This window comes from Salvelinus alpinus, chromosome 2 (genome assembly GCF_045679555.1).
Source record: "Salvelinus alpinus chromosome 2, SLU_Salpinus.1, whole genome shotgun sequence".
Taxonomy (NCBI): domain Eukaryota; kingdom Metazoa; phylum Chordata; class Actinopteri; order Salmoniformes; family Salmonidae; genus Salvelinus; species Salvelinus alpinus.
The window spans coordinates 126,261,671-126,279,938 of record NC_092087.1 but is presented as its reverse complement, the minus strand read 5'-3'; the positions used below and the strand labels follow the sequence as shown (position 1 = coordinate 126,279,938).

The window sequence follows — 18,268 nt, the reverse complement described above, 5'->3', positions numbered from 1 at the left end:
ACAGACAGAAGGACAGGGACATATGACAAACACAAAAGTTACAGCACAAGGAGAACAGATATCACAACACAACGGGGCAGAAACACATGGCCACAACACAACACTTAGCAAAAACAGTCAGCATAGATAGTAGACAGTCAGCAATAAATGTGATAGAATATCAGGTACAGTACCTATATGAAACATTTTAAGCGTCCATTGGAATGTTCATAATTCACATGCTATTTGTTAGAATAACACGTTTTCCGTGAAAGTGTCTAGGAATGACATGATTCTGCAGAGTAACAAGTTATAGTCCGTGAGAATGACCATGAATGACATGATTAGATAGAAAGGTGGCTGTATCCAGGTGGAACCTAGACCGGGGTGTTGAGTGACCAGCTGATGGAGTGGAGGCCACCGTGGAAATGCGGGACCGGGGAATGCAGGAACAGGCTTGGACCGCAGAGGGGACTGTCGTCAGGTAGCCACAGGTAGCGGGTGTGAGGAACTGCGATTGAGTTTGTTGACAGTCACTAATTAGGAGCAGAAATCTTCTCTAATCCTAAAGCTGCTCCAATGGCCATGGTGTGACTGTGAAGCCTCCCTTTTTCTCCTCAGTCTGTTAAAGAACTTGATGTGTTTTCTCTTCTCTAGAGATGAGACCCCCTTAAAGGATGTTGCCTATAGGAAGTCCATGGAGTTTCCTCCTTGGCTACATTCTTCTGCGTCCAGGTTAAAGTATTGTCAGCCAAGTATTGGTTCATGATGAACATGATGATGATTACAGAGTATGCTGTGTACGTCTTGGATAATTTGAAGGTCCTCCCGGTGGTTCAAAGTACTCCTGAGAAAAACCTGATTGGGGGGGGTCCCCAAGACAGAGAAACTGAGACAACAGCTGCACAGTAATACAGAAGAAGAGGACCCGAAATGTGGTCTCAAACCACAATTCAGTGCACAGACACACCCACATTCTTTTACAAACATGTCTGTTTCCCAAATGATACACTCTACCCTATATAGTACACTACTTCTGACCAGAGCCCTGGTCAAAAGTAGTGTCCTGTATAGGGAATAGGCCATTTGAGATGCATAAGCATTCAGATAGATGACACAGGGAGGTGATAATAAAAGTGGTCTGTGATTTTCTACTCCAGATCATGATTCAGCTTGGTCATGAGTCCACGTTGAAAAATTAAAACACAAAGGTTTTCTGCTACATGTTTAATGACCTCTATGCATTATGTCATATTAGATACCAGACAGACAGAAGATGCTTCTGAGAGGAAAAGAAGACGCCATACCTAGTGTACATACAGTGCCTTCGGAAAGTATTCAGATCCCTTGACTTTTTCCACACTTTGTTATGTTACAGCCTTATTCTAAAATGAATTAAATAAATAAAAATCTCAGCCATCTACACACAATATCCCATAATGACAAAGCTAAAACAGTTTTGCAAATGTATTAAGAATAAAAAACAGAAATAACTTATTTACATAAGTATTCAGACCCTTTGCTATGAGACTCGAAATTGAGCTCAGGTGTTCACTGTTTCTATTGATCATCCTTGAGATGTTTCTACAACTTGATTGGAGTCCACCTGTGGTAAATTCAATTGATTGGACATGATTTGGAAAGGTACATACCTGTCTATATAAGGTCCCACAGTTGACAGTGCATGTCAGACCAAACACCAAGCCATGAGGTCAAAAGAATTGTCCGTAGAGCTCAGAGACAGGATTGTTTGGTGACCTAGAACTCGATGGTCACTGAGAGACCTCTAGAGTTCCTCTATGGAGATGGGAGAACCTTCCAGAAGGACAACCATCTCTGCATCACTCCACCAATCAGGCCTTTATGATAGTGGCCAGACTGAAGCCACTCCTCAGTAAAAGGCACATGACAGCCCGCTTGGAGTTTGCCAAAAGGCACCTAATCTGATGAAACCAAGATTGAACTCTTTGGCCTGAATGCCAAGTGCCACGTCTGGAGGAAACCTGGCACCATCCCTACAGTGAAGCATGGGTGTGGCAGCATCATTCTGTGGCAATGTTTTTCAGCTGCAGGCACTGGGAGACTGGTCAGGATCGAGGCAAAGATGAATGGAGCAAAGTACAGAGAGATCCTTGATGAAAACCTGCTCCAGAGCGCTCAGGACCTCAGACTGGGGCGAAGGTTCACCTTCCAACAGGACAACGACCCTAAGCACACAGCCAAGACAACGCAGGAGTGACATTGGGACAAGTCTCTGAATGACCTTGAGTGGCCCAGCCAGAGCCCGGACTTAAACCCGACCGAACATCTCTGGAGAGACCTGAAAAAAGCTGTGCAGCAACCTGACAGCTTGAGAGGATCTGCAGAGACGAATGAGAGAAACTCCTCAAATACAGGTTTGCCAATCTTGTAGCGTCATACTCAAGAAGACTCGATGCTGTAATCGCTGCCAAAGGTGCATCAACAGAGTACTAAGTAAAGGGTCTGAATACTTATGCAAATGTGATATTTCATGTTTTATTTAATTTTTTTATAAATTAGCAAACCTGTTTCTGCTTTGTCATTATGGGGTATTTTGTGTAGATTGATGAGTGAAAAAAACAATTTAATCAATTTTAGATTAAGGCTGTAACGTAACAAAATATGGAAAAAGTCACGGGGCATGAATACTTCCCGAAGGCGCTGTATATCCTCTTGAGACCTAACAATTCATTTTTGTGCTCTCTATTGGACATTCGTTTTTATTTTGTCTCTAAGGCCACGGTTTTAGGGCCTGTTGTACCTTTGAGAGGACGTTCCAGGGCTTTTAATGACACAATTAAATGTGTGTCACAATTCATACCCCTTTTCATAATGAAAAGTCATAAAGTTCTTATTGAACTCAAAAGCTACAAAAAATATAATTGCTAAACTGTCCATTGACTATGAAAATAGTAGATGAAGTGTGTATGGGTGGCTGGTTATTGAAGGGGGGTTGGGGCTGGCTGACGGTTTCAGTACAGTAAGCTGCTCTTTATAGGAGGCGTTGGGAGTTTCAGAGCTGCACTGAAGTGAAGACAGAACTGTGTGAAGACATCTCTTTCTCTGATACCACCTCTGGTTCCAACAGAAGAGATCACCATGTTCCTTTCTACTGCTTCTATTACAGCCCTGCTACTCACTCTGTCTGGTAAGACTGATTTAACACCGACTAACTCCAGTAAAATGAAATCACTGACTACAGATTATATTGTAAATATGGAGATGATTACTTCCAGAAGTATTAATACCAGATCCATTGATGTACTCCGCAATCACTAGGAGGCACAATGGGCACAATGGGCTTGTATTGTAGGATCATGATGATGTATTTTTATCCACAATAACAAAATGTTTCTACATTTCTGCAGGTATGGAAGCTCTGACACTGACTCAGGAAAAGTAGTTTCAATGAGCAAGGCAAAGGCAAAAAGCCTGATATGGACAGTGGTGGTGCAAAGATGGCAGGAGCAGTGGAATAGTGATACTAAGGGCAGGCATTTATTTCAAGTACAGAGGAAAGTCGGGGAGGGGAAGACGGTAGGAAGGGACCGAAGAGAGGTTATTTTTTACAAGATTAAGTGTGGGACGCAGCCGGTTGAATAAGAGTTTAAATGTGATCGGAAAGCATCCAACAGGAAAGTGTGATTATTGCCAGGAAACAGAAACCATTGAGAATGCATTGCTACAGTGTGGTCAATGGGAAAGAGAGGTGGCTCTCAAAGGGAAAGAGAGAGAGAGAGTATCCCCTTTCCCCTCTAGCATGAGGGAAAAGGGGATACAGGAAATTAGTTTCACAAATATATTGAGTAGAACGTCATTAGATTTAGTCTCAAATAGTTTGTTATCTTTTTTAAGAGCAACGGGGCTGGCAGGTACAGTAGAATTTAGTTTCTCCCTGGCTCTGGCCCACACTCCAGTACACTAGGTGGCGGTAATGCACCATAACGCTGGATGCCAACAACTGATAAACCCCACTGAAGAAGATGTATTTTGTCCTAAACATGGAGTGGGGGATTACACAGGTCTTCTGAAAGATCTGGTGAAGGAGAAGATTATGGACAAGAAAAAAGAACAGTGGAAATGGTTATGATGGAATATGGAATGAGGGAACTTTTCGAGGAACTTGAGGAAATGGAGAGTGACGAGAGTGAAGATTAATTCGATGTGGTGGTAGGTGCAGTTATGACTGTTGAGAAGAAGTAGAGGGAAGCAGTGTGGCGAGGAAGGTTGGCGTTAAGTGCAAAAAGAGGGAAAAGTGTTCCCGAAGCTCAGAAATGGAACCCTGACGAGAGTATGGATGAAGTTCCTGCAGTGAGAACCACCATGGAAGGGCCTCGGTCCGAGGATGTAAAGGATGATTATGGCCCAGTGGAATTAAGATATGTGGAGAGAATGGATCCTTGCATTTTGGCTGATCCAAATGTGGTGGTAGGTTGGGTGGAGAAGAGGTTGGGGACTGTTGAGTTGCTAAGTACTGTAACTAGGAGTGGACTAATGATGATTTATTGTGTTTCTTCAGCCCAGAGGGAGCGGACGCTCTGGATCACGCGAATAGAGACAAGAAATGTGACTTGCTTTGCTGTCGGGAGTAGGGCACGGTTGAAAGGAGTGATAACTGGGGTGCCATTAAATGTTTTAAAAAATCAGTTGAAAGTGAAGAATCCCGGTGTCTGTGACGCTCGTCGTTTGGTGAAACGCAGATCCGGTGGAGAGCGTGGGGAAACAGAGAAGACGTCTTTTCTGTTGAGTTTTGATGAAGAGTCTTTGCCAGATAAGGTTAAGTAGGGAGTGTAAGTTATCCCATGAGAGTGTTTGTTCCTAAAATACTTAGGTGTTTTAGGTGTCAGGCTTATGGTCATGTTGCAGCAGTATGTTGGAGGGAGAGTCCTAGGTGTGAGAAGTGTGCAGGAGGGCATGAGACGAAGGAATGTGTAGTTTTGGTAGAGAAATGTGTGTGTGTTAGTTGTAGGGGTGCCCATGTGGCTGAAGATCGGAGGTGTCCAGGGAGAGAAAGTCAGGTTGAGGTTGCTAGGGTCAGAGTAGTACAGAAAGTGTTGTAAGCTGAATCAGTGAAGAGAGTGGCAGAGGACTTGGGATTGCGAGGTTTTTCCTGCAGAACAGTTGCAGGGGGTGTTGAGTGGTAGAGTTCTGTCCCCCCGGACCGTTGGTCTGGAGTAGGATTAGATAGGGTAAATAGTGGGATGGTGTTATTTTTATTGATTTATTTACATTTTTAAAGAGAAGGCTAATAGTTGGCAGGGTAATTGTTCCTTTTCCCAAATGTTATAGTACTGTATCACAAAGAATTGAATATATACTGAACAAAACTAGAAATGGAGTTACACAAGCGTTTCGCTACACCCACAATAACATCTGCTAAACACGTGCACGTGACCAATAAAATTTGATTTGATTAAAAGGAAATCTGTCAATTTAAATAAATGCATTAGGCCCTAATCTATTGGTTTCACATGACTGGGCAGGGGTGCAGCCATGGGTGGGCTTGGGAGGGAATAGGCCCACCCACTGGGGAACCAGGCCCAGCTAATCAGAATTAGTTTTACCCCACCAAAGGGCTTTATGATAAACAGAAATACTCATCAGTTTCATCAGCTGTCTGGGTGGCTGGTCTCAGACAATCCCGCAGGTGAAGAAGCTGGATGAGGAGGTCCTGGGCTGGCGTGGTTACACGTGAACTGCAGTTGTGAGGCCGGTTGGACGTACTGCAAGATTCTCTAACATTATTAATATTCAATTCTCTGGAAACAGCTCTGGTAGACATTCCTGTAGTCAGCATGTCAATTGCACGCTCCCTCAAAACTTGAGACATCTGTGGCATTGTGTTGTATGACAAAATTGCACATTCTAAAGTGGCCTTTTATTATCTGCAGCACAAGGTGCACCTGTGTAATGATCATGCTGTTTAATCAGCTTCTTGATATGCCACACCTGTCAAGTGGATGCGTTAATTTGGCAAAGGATAAATGCTCACTTACAGGGTTGTAAAAAAAATTGTGCGCAAAATTTGAGCGAAATAAGCTTTTGGTGCATATCGAACATTTCTGATATAGTTTATTTCAGTTCATGAAACATGGGACCAACACTTTACATGTTCGTTTATATTTTTGTTCAGTATAGGTAGATCGTGAATGGTCTCACTCCAGTACAGTAGGTGGCAGTGTATGCAGCTTAAATTGGATGCGATCCCCCAAAGCAATCCAAAATAAGTATTTTTGTCCTAGTCTGAGGCGGCAAGCTAGCAAAGTAGAGCTCTTTTTTAAAACTTTTGTTAACCTTACATGTTATGTATTGAGGAAATGAGATGATTCGAATGGATGGAAATGACCGAAACACATTGAAGAACACATGGTAAGAAATGTGTCCTTGCTAACCTGCCTGGCCAAAAGCTAACGTTAGCTAGCTAACTTAGCTAGGTTTGTAAAACGTCCAACCAGGCCAAACAAGTGACGGGGTCCCATTTGGTAAAAAAAGAAAAAAGGGGTACTTGTTTCTGGTAACTGTTGGATTTATAGCATGTGTATCCGTCCCAAATGTCACCGTATTTCCTATTTTGACCAGGGCACTTAGGAAATGGGGTGCCATTTGGCATTCACTGTGTAGTGGTAGCTAAATCTGGTTTTGGGCAGGTGATGTCGTGTAGCCATCAATGGCTGCAGCGTGTTAAAATCTGGTGACTGACGTACACTTTAAACCACCTATACTCCTTTGAGACCCCTCTTTCAAAGATGCACATCTCTTCTAGTCATGGTAGTGAAAGTAATAGGCGACTTGACATTTTTATAACTGACCCAAAGCTTTATCGGGTGTTAATTGCTTGACGAATTCAGAAAACACACCTGTGGAAGCTTTCAATACGTTGTATTCTTCATTTACTCAAGTGTTAACTTTATTTTGACGGTTACCCGTATACTAAAGCAGTGGGTTTTGTGAAGCCTGGCAGTTGTAGTTGTGAGCACGTATACAGCAGTTTGACGCTCATGATACTGCACACATACTTTTGTCTTTTAGAAAACATAAGTTGTCCCTTCCCTCAATTGTTTTGTGTTAATCTAAAATTCTGTAATGTATTTACTATTCAACTAGATTAGTTTTCACTAGCCAGCTATCTAACTTCAGTGGCAAAGGGGTACTATAGAAAATAGTATAGGTTTAGCTAGTAGTCTACTGCCATAAAGATTTCCCTGTTGGTGGTAATGATACACGTTGTCCAGTAGAGGGAGTGCATGCTAGTATAAGATCAATACACTCACGAGGGTCTGAAAATATTCTGTCTAATATATGAAACCAATGTTTATCATCTCAACAATAAACTGCTCCACTAAAACACTAATCTCCTATGTTTCCCCATCTGTAGAGGTTCAGCATATCTCAATGAGTCGGGTGTCCTTGAAGTCTAGAGATGCATGCTGACAATAAAGGTGCAGAAATATTTGTGGTGCCAAGATCATGGATCCCTCACCTTTGCTTTTGAATGTGCATGCTTTTGATAATCTGGTCTTGGGCAGGTTCTGCAGTTTAGCCGTCGTGGTCGTATGCTGCAGCGTGCCTTGTTGGACCTAGACTATAACAGGGGGTTCTGTGAAGCCTTCCCTGGCAGTTGCAGGTGTGAGCATGTATACAGCTGTTTGATGTTCATGTATGATACTGCGGACAAACTCTGTCTTTTGATAACATAAGTGTCCCTTCTATCTTTTTGTGTTGAGATGCTGCTGTAGATGTATTTTCAATTAAACTAGATTGGCTTTTGCCAACTGACTTCAGTGGGAGAGGGGTACTGTAGAAGAATATACAGGTTTAGTAGTCTAATACAGGGGTGTCAAACTGATTCCATGGAGGGCTGAGTGTATGCTGCCTTTTTGTTGCCTTTCAATTAGTGTGTAATAAAGACCTAAACAACCAGGTGACTGGAGTTTAAAACTAATCAATGAGCTGAAATGATCACGCAAGTACAAGAGCGGAGCGAAAACCCGCAGACACTTGTCCCTCAACGGATTGAGTTTGACACGTGGTCTAGTGACAAAGATTTCCCTGTTGGTGGTAATGATAACGTTGTCCAGTAGAGGGCACGCTAGGATAAGATCAATAAACTCATGAGGGACCGATCAAATATTGTCTTATAAGTTGAACTGTCTGACATATGAAACCAATGTTTATCAGATTAGCAAACTACTGTATTAAAAACGTGTCTTCTGTTTCTCACCTGTAGTGGGTCGGCATCTCATCGTGTCAGATGTCCTTGATGAACTCACATGATGGGGTGTCTATTGAGACCAGATGCATGACGACAATGAAGGGGAAAGCATAGAAACACATTGACAGTTTCTATTTCTGTTAGAAATAGATCCCTCTCACCTCTGCTGTAATAGCCTACCTGGTAAGTAGGCTATATTGGCTTGGCCTATAGTGCATCTGTCCCAAATGACTCCCTATTTGATGCAGTGAACTATATAGGGAATGGTGTGTCATTCTGGACGTGCATGCTTTTGATAATCTGGTCTTGGGCAGGTGCTGCAGTTTGGTCGTATGCTGCAGCGTGCCTTGTTGGACCTAGACTATAACAGGGGGTTCTGTGAAGCCTTCCCTGGCAGTTGCAGGTGTGAGCATGTATACAGCTGGTTGATGCTCTTGTATGATACTGCGCACAAATGTCTTTAGAAAACAGATGTATCCCTTCCTTATATATTTTATGGTGGTTAAATGCTGTTGGTGTATTGTGCAACTCCTCCTTTCCTCATTGCATGTGTCATGCTTCGTAGGCTACGCCCACCATTTTCAACATCTTGCGTAAAGATTTGTCAATTACATAAGGGATAATCAATTGGCTATGTGTTCTGTGGAAGGCATGTTCTACGACGCTCTGGCGGAGTGGAACTTCCCTCCCAGGGAGTTGCATTATTTTCCAGAGGACACACAGAACCCCTGCATTGGTTATCACTTTTGTACCATGGCTATAATTTGACACATTTACCAGGAGAAATGTGTTCCAAATCCACTTAAGTAGCCAGCAAGTTGAATTGATAGCTACAGTAGTTGCCTTAATAACCAAACAGACTTATTTAGCTAACCAAACCAGAGATGGGACTCCATTGGGCAATGGAGGAACTTATAACGCCTCGGTCAGCAGATTGTCACCCAATCGCGTTCACATTGTCATGCAGCATCCCGCGGTTATGCTAGTCGTCATGCAATCCCTTCTCAAAGTCAGGGTCTGAGTTGAGAAACCTGACAATTTCTCAACAATTTTAATGTCACTGAGAACAAGTTAATGAAATTCATGCTAATGTTTTCTTCCACATTGACTCCCCTTCACTCCTTGAAGGAGAGCTTTCCTTGTCCCAGAAAGCACCGCACGGCTCATTGACGACACATGGGCAACTTACACAATGGGCGTTAATACGATTCCAATGGAATTTCCACTTCTCCTCAAAAGTATCTCTGACCAACCCAGCAGTCCTATTTTGCTATTATGAAAATGTAATTCAACAATGCCAATGTTTTAAATGAGTATTTTACTTTCAAAAGGAGTTCAAACATAGAACATGGAAGAATGAACTCGAGCCACTGAATTCTACCATGCTGTTGTATTGTGCGTTATAGGGAAATAATGCACGCTCTAGAATGCCCTTCAAGCCAATCCGTAACGAGTATTTAACAATGCTATGTTATAAAGTAGGGGTCTCCAACCTTTTCTAGCATGAGAGCTACTAAAAAAATTAAGTGTAATTTATTTGTATAGCTTTCAAATGGGCCTTTTCTCCTCTGCTACACTTCCCCAGGCCCTTGGTGTATAATTGATTTTTGTCAATATAACTGGTGAAATAATGGTTAATACACAACTAAGGGGGCCCCATAAAATGTATTCTGGATTTTTTTTGTTTAAATGTTACTCTCAATATGCTTATTACAAATATATTTTTGACAAACAATGAAAAATGATGGTCGGGGGGGGGGGTAACAAATTTGAGTTGAATTCTCTTTAATTATGCATTAATCAAGAAAGTAATGTCTGCTGCAGAACAGTTTGCAAAACAATGGCTACCCAATTGAGACAAATAATCTTATTTTTGACAGCTAAGCCTACTAATGTCAATGTGGCGTTGATTGTATAGCAGCCGGGAGCTTTTTGTTTATGACCGTTTGTGATAGAACTCATAAAAAGCATCTATTTTCAGAATTGTTGGAGAAAAAGTTTCCAAACCCATCTGTTTGAACCCCCAAGGAGGTGATGTCCCTCTGTGCTCCTCTTCAGCCCAGTGGGTTCTGACTCATCAGTTGATGCACTTTCTCTCTTGTGTTAGGTTTCGTACCACTTCCTGGTTCCAACGCTTGTCCTGATGGAGTGAAGGAGCAGAATCAAACTAACCGTTGATGTTTTGACTGATGTATATTCATAGAACTAGATTACATTTTATGTATAGTGGTGTATTGTCATCAGGAGAACCATTTGTCAAAGATTCAGTGAAGTTTGATATTATCCACTTCCTCAAGGAGAAGGTAGCAAGCAACAAACGCTAGAAGCATGAGAAATGTGTTCATGACAATGTTATTGCAATGACCTTGCAGGGGGTCTGTAACGACCATATCACATTTGTATGAATGTATTTCTGGAATATACTGTTCTCTTAGTGGCGTAAACTAATGTAGCATGTTGTCAGAACTAATTTTGCCTTTTGTCCATGATTCATCAATAAAACTAGTAAACAAGTTTGTATCATGTCAATCTATTCCTTTTTAATACAGCAAACATTAAACCAAATGAAGACATTTGTATCCCCTCCTGTAGTTTTAACCTTGGTGGGTTTGATGGTAGACTTTGGTTTGGGGCTGAATTTTACTAGTTTGCTAGTTTGCCTTTGAAATGTGATTGCCTCCATGCTATCAGCACTAGCCATCTGTGCCAAATGTCTTGCATACTTAGTGTGTAATTCCTTGGCCCAAAGAATAATCTTCGTCCAAAGGCTGCTGCTTATGCCCAGAAAGCTTTGTCATTGCTGGCACTGTTATGAAATATGACCTAAAATCCCTATGTGCTCAGAATGGAGAGGATAGACTGACATTGCCCTGTGTGGATCTTAGAGGATTATCTTAAAGTTGTTCTACTTAGATCTAATATCCGAACTCTGCAGATAACTACATGTGCATGATTCCACGGCCATGTGAAATGTTTCCATATCGAGGATGAGCGCAAATGATTCATACCTCTTTATATCCCTGCTGGGATTTGGTGTTCTCAAATGGTTATTCAACAGGAAGCCTTGCCCTAGGGGAAGTGGGTAGTTGTGAGACTACACATGTAACACGCAACAGTTCCCCCCTGTGCCATAATGTCCTAAATTGATCAAATGGAATGTTGATAAAAGCTTTGCAATGGTGGAAGCAGATCTTATTACATGGCTAATGGGGTTAGTATTGAAAATGTCATTAACGGTTTACTAAAGTGTAAACTTTTCTTTTTTTAATCATGCATTTTCAGGTTAGATGGAAATCCTGAAACGATCTTATCAAATGGTTCATCCTTTGTATCCCATGACTCATTTTGTTGTACAGTAGTACTGGTGATTGAATTCCCAATGTTGACTCAATGCAGCCTACTGAACATATTCCTTATGCAATTGTATCTTATACAGTAAGCATAACTTAATAGTTTCGGGGGACCCTTCAACTCATGCTTATGATGAACTGTACTGCCAACTCACTTATGCCACACACTTTTTTGAAAGACTGGCACGTGCACATGGACTTTAGCAGAACTAAGCTGAAATCCAGTAAATGGATTCTAGAGACTGAGTTGTGCTCATATGAGTTGTGAAGTGCATGCCATGTCATGCTGTATTTTAAATGGATAATTTCCCCCATATAAATTATGAAAGATTCAGGGATTTAGATTATATTTGAGTGCAGAATTAGTCAAATATTATCTTATGGATTTTAGGGGATCCACACAGTAAATTACACTCATTTTGCAAACGGAAGTATGAGGAAAGAGATCAATTTACAAATGTCACATGGGCCTGTTGTCCAATATCATGATTTGATACATGGTCATGACAACTTTTTTCAAATTTGCATGTGCCCAGTTCCCTGAGCAGTGAAGCTGACGTAGCTTTATCCTCTGTCTCATCACAGTATAAAGGAGATTTTACATTAATCTTGTGACCGCTGAGCTGGTAGCATAAATTTCATTTTCAAGCACCATATGGCAGCTCATCTCTCGTCTCTAATATTCTGTACCATCACTCAACTATTATTTCCCTGATAGGCCAACATAATATTTAGAAACTGATTTATATTCAGTGATTAAAAAAAATATATATATATATTGTAACTGCATATGAAAAGGATGGAGAAGCAGTGGAATTGTTTTGTATGAGCGGAGCGCACCGCACCGCGGCACTGCTGAGCTCTGTCGGTACCAAATGGGAGGGGCGTAACTGTCAATACGAAAACTCGAGCTTTCAAATACATTCATTCTCCGGTCCTCACGGCGCAAACCCTCAGCTGGCTGTTTTTAGCTCGCTAGCGGCATCTGGAATCTTTTCACTGTGTTAGCTATCTATGCATTTTTAAAATGCTGTTGTCGCTATCAGGTCGATGGCTAACTGGCTAGCATAACAGCTAGCTAACGTTCAGCACTGGTTCGTCACCGACCGGCGAAAAAGGAACCGAATAAGACTATGGATTAACAGTATAACGGTACTTGAGTGCCCTGCTCAGACTAAACAATACGAGCCAGATATATCGAAAGAAGCAGATAATTGTTAAAGATATTCCGTTAATTCATTGGTGAGTGTCATTTATATTTGTTCAGTTAACGTTATGCATGTGTGAATTCGTATTACCTGCAAGCCCCATGCCTGCAGTGATTGTGTACTGTGATGACCAGCTAATGTAGCTCAAATGTAGGCTAAATAACCCGAACTATGCTTTTAACGACTTCACATGTTATATGCTTCTATATGTTGTAGTTACAGTATATAGTGTGCGAGAGAGAGAGAGTTTGTCACTCACTAAGTGAGTGTTCTGGATTTCTGAAGGGCTCAGCTATAAGTGTTTGAGTGGCACTGGCACAGCTTGTTTGTACTGTATTACAGTGCTTCTGGTCATCGCTGTGGCATAATGGATAACAGTGAGCAAAGAACCTGTATTGTGGTTTGCTTTCTGAAAAGTCACCTGTTCTTTTCTCCTTGACTTACATCTTTTGTTCAACAGGGAAATATCATCTCCCTTTAAAACATGACGGTAAAAATTGTTCACCTGTTTTTAAGTACCGTAGCCTAAATAACCCCTGTAGTTGGCTAAATGGAAAGGCTTAGGCTAGTTCCACTAGTAGAATATGATGAGCTTTTACAGACAGTAGAATAGATATAGCCTTGGTGCCAGTCTTCTGCTCTCTTGCCAACTCCTATGAAATTGTCATGCCTAATAAAACATTTAAAAAACACGGACTGACACCCAGGCTAGTGTGATGTTTTAGTTGAAATGCCCCATATCCCTCAGAAGTATAGCTCTGGTCCAGTGCGTTACGTGTGGCTTATGCTTTCTTAAACGTTGGAGGCTCAAGCCGAACCTAACGCCCCGGATGGATCAGACCTACCAGAAGTAGTGCTGTGTAGCAAGTGTTTTAACACCCCTATCACACAAGGTCCCTTCCTTGCTGCGCGGCTGCTGAAAACGTCAAGCAACACTTACTGCTTAGTAACATGTATCTGCACGTTAAATAAATCAACAACACTGAACAAGTAAGGTATGCCATGTGCTAAGACTGGGCAGGTACTCTGCCTGTCTTTACATGTCCTTGTCGGTACAGGTTTACAGCAACACTTACATTTCACAATGTCATTTTTGTTTTGAGATCTGGGTTGTGTTCAGTAGGCACAAAGCGTAAGAAAATGGTCTGAAACAGGGAGGTAGTACAATCTGAACCTGTCAAATAAGAAGCGCTCGTGGTGCCCCTAATAAACACATCCCAGGCTTACCCAATAGCTGTTAGACAACAGGGCGATTCCACGCTAGGACAGCCCGGAAATATTTAACGTATCTCAGATTGGTCTGGCAATTCTCACATAAACTTTGGGAGGAAGAATGTTTGACATGCTTTTTACATTTGTATCACAAACCATTTGAGAAAATCATGATGAAAGTGGCAATTTTAGACCCTTTTTAGACTATAGGGCCTACATTTCTCCTGTAAGACCCTATGAGCCGTGAACCGTACAAGATAACGTCTGTGTCCAAATCCCATACTAGCTTACTAAATAGTATGCGTAAAAGGAAGTGTTATAGTATGACATTTTGAAAATGGCACTCTGAATGTGTTGCGATTGAGTCCAACCATTAGTTTATTTTGGTACACCTCGTCAATTTATCTGATTATTAGTTGTCAGACACGTCAAAAAAGATGAGTGAATTCTACTAGATTAAGGCTCGGTTATGTTAGGGCGGGAGGTCCTGTATAAAAAATCTTTCCAGTTTTCTCCCTTTCGATAACCACTTGGCGTGAAAGAGGAAAAAATGTCATGCTCTGATCCAGTGGAAACGTCATGAAATAGGCCTACTTAATGACTTCTTATCCGTTGCGCAAATAGCCTACAGCTGTGTCTGTCCCGAGTTCATTGGCACAGGAAACTCTGAAGGCCCAGAATAATTTATCCAATGTACCAAGTTAATAGTTGATACGTTTCAAGTAGTGATGCACCTATATGACATTTTTGGCCGATATCCGGTATTTTCCTTGCCAAAGAAAATTATACCGATATTTAACATTTTAGCTGCCTTTTAAACATTCTAGTACAGTTAAATAGTTAACACATATGGACACAGCGGTCCAAGACACTGCATCTCAGTGCAAGAGGCTTAACAACAGTCCCTGGTTTGAATCCAGGCTGTATCTCATCCGGCCGTGATTGGGAGTCCAATCAGGACCTGAATATGACTGCACGTCGCATTAACGCGGTCATTAATTTTTTACGAAGTTATTACACATTGATTACTCTATCACTCGTATTTCATATGTCACAACGATTCATCGATACATATGCTATGATGCTGGTAAAGTTGTCTCGCGCACCTACAGTGCATTAAAAAAAACAGACATAAAAAATAAATAAAGCTAGCTAGGTCATGGATGCAAACAATGTTCTTCCCCAAAAACATAGCAAAACAACAATCTGTTTCAGTTAGCTAGCTAACTATATAGCTAGGTGTCATCTAAAATGACCCTAATTTATAAGAGTTATTATTTGATTAACGGTGGTCAGACCCATCTATGTGAAGCCAGCCACAATAAGGATTAGCCACAATAGTGGACTTTGCGGTTAGCCTTCAAAATAAGTTTGGCATAATTCTACTATTTGTATTCATTTGCATCACTGTCAATGACATACTTTTATTTTTGAAGGCAAATCGCAAATTCCACTATTGTGCCTAATCCTTATTGTGGCTAGCTTCACAACACACAACCCTGTCCGGTCGAGCCTCACTAGCCAGATGAAGCCACCTGGCTGCTTATAACGTTAGCTTTGGGCAACAGGGTTAAGTTGCTGGCTAGCTATGTATTTTCATGAACTGAAGTTAAATTTCAATAGGTGAACAAGTGGCAACCTAGCTAATACTTACTCATAAGGATTCCTAAATCATTACTAAGAATAATGAAAATGACTGCAGTTTCTACTCGTCATTGTTTTCAGGCTGGTTGTATTAGTGCTAGCTAGATACCAAGCTAAAGCTAGCTACCCCAGAAGTTGCGGTCAAACAAATGATGCTTTATTACCAACGCAGTATTGTAAACACATCGTTCGTGGCCGGTGTTTGCTTGTTTGCAGACTTTTTTTGAACAGCTTTGACAGTGCTACTGTATCTTTTTTGGCACGCAAAGACCCAAACGGCGTTCCATAGTATGTATGGCAAGAAGATAATAGGTGTGACGCTATTACTGTGTAACTCCGGTAGGGCAACATCTGAAAAATTGCGCACTTGGTAGTGTGTACCGGTGCTCGACCAGTCGGCGAAAGCCATCATCACCCAGAGAACGGTTTATTGTTAAGGGCACTGAATGCCATTATCTAGGCTTTAATGGATTTCGCCTTTTAAGTTGTCTTGCTGAAATGTTCTTACTCTTTCAAATGACTGCTCGAATTGTTGACTGCTCGATCCACACAGCAGACATTGTGGGCTAGGTTAGGAATGCTGTGTTGCACGTTTAGTGCAAAATTTTACATGGTGTCATCATGTCATATACCTACGTTATATAGGTATGCACGGTAGCTTTGACATCGGTTTTTAACATCGGCGTTAAACTAGACATCGGGCCGATACCAATGTTGGCATTTTTAGGTAATATCGTCCGATTCCGATATGTTTACAATTTTTTTTATATCGTGCATCCCAAGTTTCAAGTTCATTGCAGACGTTGTGATTTATAGTATATTTATTATTATCAGGATATTTTCTACCTGCAGGCTACAATGTTTTTATTTGTTGGCTTTTATAGGCAATTTTTACATAGTTGGTAATGGCAATAGACGTAACTTTTTAGGATTGTATAATTTTTCATTTAGATTTGGATATAATTTTGAATAACCACATGACAATGATTTTGATATACAAAGACGTTATTATAAATGAGTTTTAACAGTTTCACGAAAATATGCACGTGAAAACTATAACTGGCACGCAGATCGGTAGAAATGGTAAGATAAATTGGCATTCCGCATGAGAAAGGTTACACGTGGAGTCGGCAACCTATTACAGCCAACTTCAGGAGAGTAATGGCAGAATCTGCGAAAGCCAGTAGAGGTGGGAGGAGAATGGTCGGGTTAAGTTTTTGTTTGTTGTTATCTTGATCTCTGGCTCCCTCTTGAGTCATTTGTCTTATTTCATCAAACCGTGTGCTTAAGGCATCAGACAAGCTCAATGCATCAATAGTTGGTTTTATTAAAACACATAGGGTGTGTCTCTATATATGGAAAAATACACATTTTGACAAATCCCTCCCCAACCTCCAAATAGCATGCAGCGGTTTCAGGGTCAATATATGTTGGCTCTATCAGGACTATAGCCTAGTCCTACTGTATTTGCCAATGTCTGCACTCTGGTTACCACCACTAAGTTCCTGGAATGCACTGCTTACATTTACATCACAGAGAACACATTAATTCATCAATTCTCTGCGGCCAACCACCCGTTCATGCGTTTACATAGGCTGTAGTGCAGTATTAATTGCTCCCAAGCTTTCAGCTCTACCGCTAGCTCCACATAACATTTACATACGCATCATTGTAGATCTACCTGAGTAGTTTATCAGTCATGTGGTAGGGACTAGTTGGCACTTGGCAATCCCTGACTTTCCAGTATTTGGCCATGTCTATCTCAATTTCTGTTCGCTATGCAGTTCAGTTCCTGAATGTGTGATGTATGGTGCGAAACGTTGCCTTCATTGATCAGTTCAATGAGACGCGCTTCCTCACCCACGGCAGAGCAGAGTGCCTTCCTGCAGGCTATCACTGCAGACAAACTGCCAAGTACTCCGGGCTCCCCGCCAGCTGCTACACACACACACACACACACACACACACAAACCTGGCTTACTTAATGACATGTCAGATGCCTCCAGCGGGGCCATTGAGAATGATACTGGCATTTTACCACCTTAAGCACTATTTTCTTTGTGTGTTACGCTCCCAGTCTAATGCATTCTGGCCCATTGTCTTCTCTCACCAAGACGATTCTGTGATGATGGTTATTATTAAGCTCTAATATCCGATTGTTTTCTCTTAGGTCGTTGGCACCACAGTCGTTCCCACCATGGTGCAGAAGTATCAGTCACCCATCAGGGTGTACAAGCATCCCTTTGAGCTGGTGATGGAGGTAAGTGATACTCTGCCCTAGACTCTTGAACTCCATTAACACTTCACATGAATATTAGAGGTACTGTAGTGGTTATGCAATGGTCCCCAAGACCACCTCTAGGAAGTGGTGGGTAACGACGTTAGGACAACCTTCTCCTTCATATGATTGACTTGAACTTGACAACATGGTTGTATGAGATGTAGCCTAGGTCTAACAAATACCCAGGCAGTAGTGGTTGGGTTATGTAATGGTAATGAATACAGTTATTCTAAAATGTTTATTCTCCCTCATCAATCTACACACAATATCCCATAATGACAAAGCAAAAAAAAACGTTTTTTTAGAAATGTTTGCAAATGTATATTTAAAAAAAAAAATATATATATATATCACATTTACA

General features: G+C 41.3%; 1 protein-coding gene and 1 long non-coding RNA gene across 5 annotated transcripts in view; both read left to right on the top strand.

Moving 5' to 3' along the window:
* The first annotated feature begins 5,912 nt into the window (after positions 1 to 5,912).
* On the top strand, positions 5,913 to 10,725 carry LOC139568669 (uncharacterized). Its single transcript, XR_011673646.1, has 4 exons — positions 5,913 to 6,369; positions 7,376 to 7,439; positions 8,228 to 8,395; positions 10,320 to 10,725. It is a non-coding gene; the product is annotated as an uncharacterized lncRNA (long non-coding RNA).
* A 1,734-nt stretch (positions 10,726 to 12,459) lies between these two features.
* Positions 12,460 to 18,268, top strand: part of LOC139568665 (SEC14-like protein 1) — a 54,225-nt gene continuing 48,416 nt past the window's right edge. For all 4 annotated transcript variants that reach the window (XM_071390659.1, XM_071390658.1, XM_071390657.1 and 1 more), the window contains exons 1-2: positions 12,460 to 12,804; positions 17,797 to 17,886. In XM_071390659.1, coding sequence (XP_071246760.1) covers positions 17,824 to 17,886 — 63 coding nt within the window. In that variant the 5' untranslated portion in view covers positions 12,460 to 12,804; positions 17,797 to 17,823. The remainder of the gene's footprint in view (positions 12,805 to 17,796; positions 17,887 to 18,268) is intronic.